The sequence below is a fragment of the Protomyctophum parallelum genome, assembly GCF_964188405.1.
Source record: "Protomyctophum parallelum genome assembly, chromosome: 7".
NCBI lineage: Eukaryota > Metazoa > Chordata > Actinopteri > Myctophiformes > Myctophidae > Protomyctophum > Protomyctophum parallelum.
In genome coordinates this window covers 54,978,862-54,990,388 of record NC_139705.1, presented here as the reverse complement: position 1 = coordinate 54,990,388, position 11,527 = coordinate 54,978,862, and the positions used below count along the sequence as shown (strand labels likewise).

Sequence of the window (11,527 nt, the reverse complement as noted above, 5' to 3'; positions counted from 1 at the left end):
AATATTAATCATGTTGTTTCATAGTATTCCATATATAATATTAATCATGTCATTGTTTCATAGTATTCCATCTATCAGTGAAGACACGGCCCGCGAGGCCTTCGCCCTGTTCGCCTCCAGTCACTGTTGTTACAGCAAGTCACCTGCCAAGGATGGAGTTATCACCAGCATGGAGGCTTTCAATACCTATAGGGTAAGATAACAATACAATACAATACAACACAACACAACACAACACAACACAACACAACACAACACAACACAACACAACACAACACAACACAACACAACACAACACAACACAACACAACACAACACAATACAATACGTCACCTGCCAAGGATGGAGTTATCACCAGCATGGAGGCTTTCAATACCTACAGGGTAAGATAAGATAGAAGCACGTTGATATAATCATCAAATAATTTCATTCACATATGGCTAAGCCTTTTTTTTTTTATATATAATTTACAATTATATTACACAGTGAATAACTTGATCAATAACTTTGGAAAACAACTGCTGACATCTCTGGCTTTGTGGGTTTTTTTGTCATCACATTGAAACTTGTGTCTATGAACATATATGATATCTCTGATGATAGCCCATCATCATCTATGTGTCTTTGGTTATGAGCCTTTCACATTGAAATGGAGCCTGACTGCAGTTAACTGGAGGAGAGCTGTGAGGAGGGTTTTCACCACTCCAAGACAAAGGGGAGGTGTTACTACTTTAAATGGAGCCTGACTGCAGTTAACTGGAGGAGAGCTGTGAGGAGGGTTTTCACCACTCCAAGACAAAGGGGAGGTGTTAGATAACCAACATGGAGGTTCATTACAGTAAGATAGTAGGCTAAAGGTATTGAAAATTGGAAGTAAAACATACTTCTCAACATGTACTGTAAGTGCAGTACTTGAGAGTAGATGTACTTAGTTACTTTACGCAGCTGTGTTGTGACTTCAAACTGATGACTCATCTTTTCTTTTTTGTCTTTAACAGTTTCGCCTGGAAACGTTCAGCGAGGTGAGAACGACAGCCTGGAGTCAGGAGCCATATCACGGTAATAGATTACTTTATCTATTACTAATAGAGCTGGGACTCGATTAAAAAAAAAATCTAATTAATCAGAGGCTTTGCGATTAATTAATCTAGATTCATTGCATTTTAATCGCATATCAATATTCAACCCGAGAACAGCGAGAAACCTTTTTTTTAAATGTTTTTTGGTATCCCAGTGAATCAACGAATAGTGACTACAGGATACCACTCATTTTCAACATTTTACTGTCATTAATATACCTGTTGTGGAAATAATAATAAAAAGTCACCCCATTCTGTGTTGCCTAGAACTGGAGGTCTGAAAAAAAAAGTAACAGTAACAAGTACATCTCAGTGACATCACAAAGCTGTACTTACTTCATATTGTTACTGTTTTTTGTCAGACCTCCAGTTCTAGGCAACACAAAATGGGGTGACTTTTTATTATTTCCAGTTTTCAGTACTATAGAAAAGCGCCCAGTGAGAAACGTTCCGCGGTGGAAAAAAATGTGCGATTAATTTATCTGTAGTTAATCGCGATTAATTTTTCTGTAGTTAATTAATCTAAATTAATCGCAATTAGTCCCGGCCCTAATTACTAACTATACCTATACTTAACTCACAGAACCATATCACGGTTAGTAGATTACTTTATCTATTACTAACTATACCTATACTTAACTCACAGAACCATATCATGGTTAGTAGATTACTTTATCTATTACTAACTATACCTATACTTAACTCACAGATCCATATCATATATCAACTACTTTATACATACTGGTATAAACAGCTGGCAACAGCTCCACCAGAGAGCTCCAGACTTCCCTCTCCAGAGCAACATTAGTAAATGGTGCATTTATATAGTGCCTTATCAAGGCACTTCATATAGATTGCACACCTGTCTCTCAGGTCGACACCCAGCGTCCTCCTGGACCGTGGGACATAACATAATGTCTCTCAGGTCAACGGGTAGACGCTAACACCCAGCATCCTCCTGGGCCGTGGGATATAACATAATGTCGTCTCTCAGGTCAACAGGTAGACGCTAACACCCAGCATCCTCCTGGGCCGTGGGATATAACATAATGTCGTCTCTCAGGTCAACGGGTAGACGCTAACACCCAGCATCCTCCTGGGCCGTGGGATATAACATAATGTCGTCTCTCAGGTCAACAGGTAGACGCTAACACCCAGCATCCTCCTGGGCCGTGGGACATCGCTGCCAAATCGCCACAATTCTTCCACGACGACAAGCAGGTCATCAGGGTCCCGTACACCTCCTCTGTGAAGGTAACGTAGGTCTGCTATTTTTGAAAAATCGAAGAACGACTGACATAGAAACATAGCTTTACTACATACATACTACATACATACTACATACATACTACATACTGACATAGAAACATAGCTTTACTACATACATACTACATACATACATACTACATACTGACATAGAAACATAGCTTTACTACATACATACTACATACATACTACATACATACATACTACATACTGACATAGAAACATAGCTTTTTCAGAAAACTGTCAGGATGTAGAAGACGTTTTTAGAATCTGATCTCAGGTCAGAATGGGTTAATTACAACACCATGTTTTACTTTGGAGGGATGGGATAATACAATAATATAATAATAATAATAATAATAATAATGATCATAATTTCATCCTCAGAACTGCCATGCCTGTATGGGGATGGGGAGAAGTCCCTGTGAACACTGCGCCGGTGCTGGGAACGTAAGTCACTTAAGTGATTGATTGATGAATGTATTAACAAATTGGAGAATTACAGTACATTTCAAGCACAACTCAATACAAAACTGTTAACTGTGGGCGACACCATACAGTACTACACTTGTTTACAATAGGGCCCATCATATTCAATTCATCATAACAATTAAAGACGTACAAATATACTCTATAGCAAAAAACATCTTTGCGTCTTTATATCTACAAATGCACTGCGTATCTTTGCATCTTCATATCTACAAATACACTGCGTAGCTTTGCATCTTTATATCTACAAATGCACTGCGTATCTTTGCATCTTTATATCTACAAATACACTGCGTATCTTTGCATCTTTATATCTACAAATACACTGCGTAGCTTTGCATCTTTATATCTACAAATGCACTGCGTAGCTTTGCATCTTTATATCTACAAATACACTGCGTAGCTTTGCATCTTCATATCTACAAATGCACTGCGTAGCTTTGCATCTTTATATCTACAAATACACTGCGTAGCTTTGCATCTTTATATTTACAAATACACTGCGTATCTTTGCATCTTTATATCTACAAATACACTGCATAGCTTTGCATCTTTATATCTACAAATGCACTGCGTAGCTTTGCATCTTTATATCTACAAATACACTGCGTAGCTTTGCATCTTCATATCTACAAATACACTGCGTAGCTTTGCATCTTCATATCTACAAATGCACTGCGTAGCTTTGCATCTTTATATCTACAAATACACTGCGTAGCTTTGCATCTTTATATCTACAAATACACTGCGTAGCTTTGCATCTTCATATCTACAAATGCACTGCGTAGCTTTGCATCTTTATATCTACAAATACACTGCGTAGCTTTGCATCTTTATATCTACAAATACACTGCGTAGCTTTGCATCTTTATATCTACAAATGCACTGCGTAGCTTTGCATCTTTATATCTACAAATACACTGCGTAGCTTTGCATCTTTATATCTACAAATACACTGCGTAGCTTTGCATCTTTATATCTACAAATACACTGCGTAGCTTTGCATCTTTATATCTACAAATACACTGCGTAGCTTTGCATCTTTATATCTACAAATGCACTGCGTAGCTTTGCATCTTTATATCTACAAATACACTGCGTAGCTTTGCATCTTCATATCTACAAATGCACTGCGTAGCTTTGCATCTTTATATCTACAAATACACTGCGTAGCTTTGCATCTTTATATCTACAAATACACTGCGTAGCTTTGCATCTTCATATCTACAAATACACTGCGTAGCTTTGCATCTTTATATCTACAAATGCACTGCGTAGCTTTGCATCTTCATATCTACAAATACACTGCGTAGCTTTGCATCTTTATATCTACAAATGCACTGCATAGCTTTGCATCTTCATATCTACAAATACACTGCGTAGCTTTGCATCTTCATATCTACAAATACACTGCGTAGCTTTGCATCTTTATATCTACAAATACACTGCGTAGCTTTGCATCTTTATATCTTCAAATACACTGCGTAGCTTTGCATCTTTATATCTACAAATACACTGCGTAGCTTTGCATCTTTATATCTTTTGCAGCTGCCCGTGTGAAGGCAGCATTGTGCTGTGTTGCTGTGAGGTACAAAGGATTAAGAGACAATTTGATTAGCAAATTTGAACTTCCAAATTTTAATTTCCATCCTGGGAAAGACTGAGGCGACAGCATGCTGTTGTGAGGCTGAGACAATTTGCTAATCAAATTTTAAAATCTAACTTGGAAGGAACTGATGGGTGGTTACCACAGCAACCTACAAATGATGGGTGGTTACCACAGCAACCGACAAACATGTCTGATACACAGTAGGTTTCTCAAATCAGATTGGATTTATGTTACCCAAAGCCAATGTGGTGTGAAAAACTAACTGGATTTGTAGTGTACGCAGTCCTAGCAAAGCCTTTGTGATTTGTTTGTGTACATCAGAAGGTGTGTTGGGTGTGATGTGTTATTGTGTGTCCAATAGAAAATGTGCTGGGTGTGATGTGTTATTCTGTGTCCAATAGAAAGTGTGTTGGGTGTGATGTGTTATTCTGTGTCCAATAGAAAATGTGCTGGGTGTGATGTGTTATTCTGTGTCCAATAGAAAATGTGCTGGGTGTGATGTGTTATTCTGTGTCCAATAGAAAATGTGCTGGGTGTGATGTGTTATTCTGTGTCCAATAGAAAATGTGCTGGGTGTGATGTGTTATTCTGTGTCCAATAGAAAATGTGCTGGGTGTGATGTGTTATTCTGTGTCCAATAGAAAATGTGCTGGGTGTGCAACGGCTCTGGGTTCCGCATGCGGGACGAACGATGCACTCACTGCAGCGGGAGAGGGAGAGAGAAGTAGGTATTCTGACGATCGATTAGATTATAATGTTTGGCTTTTAATTAATCAGGTTGTTTAACCCATTCTGAACGGGCACCCATTTTGGTGTTGGCATCATGTTATGCTTTAGCTATTGAAAAATAGCAGATCTACAAGCTCGTATCGCGCCACCGAGTGGCGCGATACGAGCTTGTAGGTCTGCTATTTTTGAAAAATCGAAGAACGACTGACATTTTTAGAATCTGATCTCAGGTCAGAATGGGTTCATCAGACCAGTGTGTGTCCGGCGGAAACCTCGTATGAATCTGATCTCAGGTCAGAATGGGTTAAGTTTAACTTGGGGCGGCGGTGACTCAGAGTCAGGGGTAGAGTGACCGAATAGGAACCGTGGGGTTCCCGGTTCGATCCCCCAGAGTCAGTGTGGAAGTGTCCTTGAGCAAGACTCTGAACCCCTGACTGCTCCTGATGTGCAGGTTGCCAGGTTGGTACCCTGGCGCGGCCAGACTCCTCATATGTGAATTAGAGTTCTCATCGGGCCCGAAAACTAAGGCCCTAACTGATCAGGCCCGAGGCCCGGCCCGAGGCCCGGCCCGACCCGACTAATTCGCATATATTTTAGGCCCGACCCGGCCCTACAAGGTCGGGTCGTGCCTGGTCGGGTTTGTGCAGAATTTCAGAACTCTACACAGAGTAACAGTGAAACATCCAGTCAGCACCATCTTCATAACAGATCAATAGTCAAACAGACAGAACAGAACTATTATTTTTATTATTATAAACAAATTCAATATATACATATATGTTTTCATGGAGCCCGAGGCCAGGCCCGGCCCTAAAACGTCGGGTCGGGTCGGGCAGAGTTTGAGAACTCTAGTGTGAATGGGTAATCTATGTAAAGGTGTGTGAATGGGTGAATGTAATCTATGTAAAGGTGTGTGAATGGGTGAATGTAATCTATGTAAAGGTGTGTGAATGGGTGAATGTAATCTATGTAAAGGTGTGTGTGAATGGGTGAATGTAATCTATGTAAAGGTGTGTGAATGGGTGAATGTAATCTATGTAAAGATGTGTGAATGGGTGAATGTAATCTATGTAAAGGTGTGTGAATGGGTGAATGTAATCTATGTAAAGATGTGTGAATGGGTGAATGTAATCTATGTAAAGGTGTGTGAATGGGTGAATGTAATCTATGTAAAGGTGTGTGAATGGGTGAATGTAATCTATGTAAAGGTGTGTGAATGGGTGAATGTAATCTATGTAAAGGTGTGTGAATGGGTGAATGTAATCTATGTAAAGGTGTGTGAATGGGTGAATGTAATCTATGTAAAGGTGTGTGAATGGGTGAATGTAATCTATGTAAAGGTGTATGAATGGGTGAATGTAATCTATGTAAAGATGTGTGAATGGGTGAATGTAATGTATGTAAAGGTGTGTGAATGGGTGAATGTAATCTATGTAAAGATGTGTGAATGGGTGAATGTAATCTATGTAAAGGTGTGTGAATGGGTGAATGTAATCTATGTAAAGGTGTGTGAATGGGTGAATGTAATCTATGTAAAGGTGTGTGAATGCAGAGGTCAGTGGTGTGTAATAACAGCATTAATGTGTTCCAGCGCCACCTGGTGTCAGTGGTGTGTAATAACAGCATTAATGTGTTCCAGCGCCACCTGGTGCCAGTGGTGTGTAATAACAGCATTAATGTGTTCCAGCACCACCTGGTGCCAGTGGTGTGTAATAACAGCATTAATGTGTTCCAGCGCCACCTGGTGTCAGTGGTGTGTAATAACAGCATTAATGTGTTCCAGCACCACCTGGTGCCAGTGGTGTGTAATAACAGCATTAATGTGTTCCAGCGCCCCCTGGTGCCAGTGGTGTGTAATAACAGCATTAATGTGTTCCAGCTGCACCTGGTGCCACGGCCATGGGTCCAAGGAATGTAACACCTGCCGAGGAAAACGACAACTGTTGGTCTTCATCAACCTGACCATAACATGGTAAAACTACCCCTAAAATACACCTAAAACTACCCCTCAAATACCCCTCAAATACCCCTAAAACTACCCCTCAAATACCCCTAGAACCCTAATCTACCCCTCAAATACCCCTAAAACTACCCCTCAAATACCCCTAGAACCCTAAACTACCCCTAAAACTACCCCTCAAATACCCCTAGAACCCTAATCTACCCCTCAAATGCCCCTAAAACTACCCCTCAAATACCCCTAAAACTACCCCTCAAATACCCCTAAAACTACCCCTCAAATACCCCTAGAACCCTAATCTACCCCTCAAATACCCCTAAAACTACCCCTCAAATACCCCTAGAACCCTAATCTACCCCTCAAATACCCCTAAAACTACCCCTCAAATACCCCTAAAACTACCCCTCAAATACCCCTAAATCTACCCCTCAAATGCCCCTAAAACTACCCCTCAAATACCCCTAAAACTACCCCTCAAATACCCCTAAAACTACCCCTCAAATACCCCTAGAACCCTAATCTACCCCTCAAATACCCCTAAAACTACCCCTCAAATACCCCTAGAACCCTAAACTACCCCTCAAATACCCCTAAAACTACCCCTCAAATACCCCTAAAACTACCCCTCAAATACCCCTAGAACCCTAAACTACCCCTCAAATACCCCTAAAACTACCCCTCAAATACCCCTAAAACTACCCCTCAAATACCCCTAGAACCCTAAACTACCCCTCAAATACCCCTAAAACTACCCCTCAAATACCCCTAAAACTACCACTCAAACTACCCCTAGAACCCTAAACTACCCCTCAAATACCCCTAAAACTACCCCTCAAATACCCCTAGAACCCTAAACTACCCCTTACCATCACATGGTAAAACTTCCCCTGACCATCACAATTTACTATTTACAATTTATGATGTAGGCGCATTTATCAGATGTTCGTGGGGTAAATAAAGAGCCCTTGTGAACATCAGTTGGAGCGTTGTCTATTCTGCATCAGAAGAAGATTGTTTAGAATCAGTTTATTTATCATTTATTCGTGGTTGTGGTTGTGGTTGTTGTAGGTGGCGGTTCCCATGCGGACACAGAGTTTAGATCGGCATAGGGCATAGGGCATAGGGCCCAGCAAAATATACCAAAAGGGGCTTAAACATTTGTCGCTTCCAGCCTGCATCCTTGTTGTGGGCAAGGACTGTCTAAAAAGGACGAGACGCCAAGACAACATGGCGCCGTACGGGCGACGCCATGTTGCTCCATGGTGCTCCATGGTAGGACAGAAACATGCGCAGTGGGCTTTATGCAGCCGACACTTCCTCCTTCAGCTTCCTTGGTCTCAACTGTCTGCGCATGTTTCTTTCTGCTTCTTTGTTTTCTTTCTATTTACAATAAAGACGACTATGTGGTGGAACAGTCCAGTATGTTAATGTTTATGGTTATATTATAATGTTTCCAACAGGAAGAACAATAAAGATGACTATGTGGTGGAACAGTCCAGTATGTTAATGTTTATGGTTATATTATAATGTTTCCAACAGGAAGAACAATAAAGATGACTATGTGGTGGAACAGTCCAGTATGTTAATGTTTATGGTTATATTATAATGTTTCCAACAGGAAGAACAATAAAGACGACTATGTGGTGGAACAGTCCAGCGGTCTGAAGGTCGATAACCTCAGCGAGGTGTCTGGAAAGGAGATGTTCAGAGACGCACAATACCTGGTGAGAGACACTCACTACCTGCTGGGGAGAGAATGATAGAGAGACACTCACTACCTGCTGGGGAGAGAATGATAGAGAGACACTCACTACCTACTGGGGAGAGAATGATAGAGAGACACTCACTACCTGCTGGGGAGAGAATGATAGAGAGACACTCACTATCTACTGGGGAGAGAATGATAGAGAGACACTCACTACCTACTGGGGAGAGAATGATAGAGAGACACTCACTACCTACTGGGGAGAGAATGATAGAGAGACCCTCACTACCTACTGGGGAGAGAATGATAGAGAGACCCTCACTACCTACTGGGGAGAGAATGATAGAGAGACCCTCACTACCTACTGGGGAGAGAATGATAGAGAGACCCTCACTACCTACTGGTGAGAGAATGATAGAGAGACCCTAACCCTAAGCCTTTTATAGTACCTTTAGTATTATTAGGCCTAACTTGAAGCTAAGAACCTAACAGTGGAATATATACTATATAATGAAACTATGAGTATAAACTATACACTATATACATCTATATAGCAAAATATCCCAAAAGTGGCGTAAACATTTGTCGCTTCCAGCCCCTCTATGACGAGACGTTGCTGGAAACGTATACATACTATATCTACATAAAATAATATCTAAGTTCCATAAGTTGAGCCTATAAGGCCGTCGAGGCTAGGGGAAGTGCAGGATGTTATGCTATATATGTTTATATTATTTATAGGTATCCGGAGATAAATAGTTTACACTAGCTGAAGTAGGAATGCTAAAGTTTAAACACCAAAGTACCGAAACGATGTAATTCATTAGTAAACAATTCCTGAATTGATAGGCCTACTTATCATTGGTATTCACATACTACACTGATGAAGACAGCATGTTAGCATAACGATGAAGACACTGATGAAGACAGCATGTTAGCATAACGATGAAGACATTGATTTCGCCGTGGCGACTACTTGGTAAACTGGCGAGTTCTCCGGTAGGCCTATTCATTATTTAGGTGTATCCTCCTGTGATGGTGTGTATATATATATATAATATTTATTATTCAGGTGTATCCAGTGATGGGTTTTCCTGACCCTCAAGTGGTTCGTGCTGCAGAGCGTCTGGTCAGCGAACACCAGGGGAAGTTCTCCCAGACGGGACGCATTCTACAACAGGTAATGATAACCTAACCCCTAACCCCCCCCCCCCCCCCCCCCTAACCCCTAACCCCTAACCCCTAACCCCCCCCCCCCTAACCCCTAACCCCTAACCCCTAACCTAACCATTCATTAGTTTTAACCCCCATAAAATCTCACTAACATCATCTTTAAACTATGGGGGGAAAAAAACAGTAAAATAAACCTCTCTTTGTCTCCCAGCGTCAGACCATCGAGCTGATCCCCATCACCAAGGTGACCTACAGCTGGAAGGGCAGCGCTCACGTTTACTACGTCTACGGGAATGAATTCAGAGTCAGCTCGGACAATTATCCAGCCACCTGCTGCTGTACTGTCATGTAATTATACTGTCATATTACTGTATCCAGCCACCTGCTGTTGTAGGCTACTGTCATGTAACTGTACAGACTCCTACTACTGAATGTAACTATACTGTGGTATTACTGTACTGTACTAACAGAACAAAGCAATATAAAGCAATGATAAAAGAAAAAGGCAGGAGACATGGAAGAGACAAGACAATATAAAACAACACAGAGCACAGAGTAAGAGATCAGGTCAAATTTAAAGCAAGGGACAGATGAGGGAGGGGCATTCTAGGGCAGATCTAATGGCGAGGGGCATCAAATGTGAAAAGACAAATACAATCAATATGCCACTATTTTTTTTAAATTCCATTCTTATATTTGTCATTTTTTTCAAGAGTAATCAAGTGTTTAATTATATTATAAATGTATATGAGGCAGCAAGTGTTCTTTTTGTACATTTTGGGAAAGAAACTTTTTTTCTTTTTTTTCCCAGAAGTTATCAAGTGTTACAAAAGACATCAATCAATATGCTACTATATTTAAATTAAGTGTTTTATATTATGCGTGCTTCTTGTATTTTTGCACTAAAGGTTTACAGAATTTATATACACATGAACTTGTAAAATTAGAAAAGTAACACATCTTGACACGATGGCTGAAAATCTGACAATAAAAGGGAATCCATCAATGGTTTGTTTTTTTACATTATTATTATTATTATTATTATTATTATTAATAAAGCTCCTCAAATCACCACAGACATTATGAACGTTTTTAACAGTGATTTGCTTACACAGAGCAATATTATATACAGTTTGTAGGCCTATAGTTCATGTTTATATTAAAACGGTTATAATTCATACTATGAAATCCTATACTGGTGTTTGTCATTATAACTAGAAAATAAATGTACATGTTGATTATAAACTCATCAACATGTACATCTATTATTAGTTTATTAACTAATAATAAATGTACATGTTGATTATAAACTCATCAACATGTACATCTATTATTAGTTTATTAACTAATAATAAATGTACATGTTGATTATAAACTCATCAACATGTACATCTATTATTAGTTTATTAACTAATAATAAATGTACATGTTGATTATAAACTCATCAACATGTACATCTATTATTAGTTTATTAACTAATAATAAATGTACATGTTGGTGAGTTTATTTAAACAGCT

At 39.8% G+C, this 11,527-nt stretch overlaps 1 protein-coding gene across 1 annotated transcript in view; it reads left to right on the top strand.

Annotated features, from left to right (window-relative positions):
- The window catches only part of ssuh2rs1 (ssu-2 homolog, related sequence 1), a 16,368-nt gene extending 5,797 nt beyond the window's left edge, over positions 1–10,571 (top strand). Inside the window, exons 4-12 of the mRNA XM_083768553.1 lie at positions 64–193; positions 999–1,059; positions 2,212–2,333; positions 2,733–2,795; positions 5,085–5,167; positions 7,052–7,144; positions 8,751–8,856; positions 9,910–10,017; positions 10,222–10,571. Coding sequence (XP_083624679.1) covers positions 64–193; positions 999–1,059; positions 2,212–2,333; positions 2,733–2,795; positions 5,085–5,167; positions 7,052–7,144; positions 8,751–8,856; positions 9,910–10,017; positions 10,222–10,362 — 907 coding nt within the window. The 3' untranslated portion in view covers positions 10,363–10,571. The remainder of the gene's footprint in view (positions 1–63; positions 194–998; positions 1,060–2,211; positions 2,334–2,732; positions 2,796–5,084; positions 5,168–7,051; positions 7,145–8,750; positions 8,857–9,909; positions 10,018–10,221) is intronic.
- The last annotated feature ends 956 nt before the right edge of the window (positions 10,572–11,527 follow it).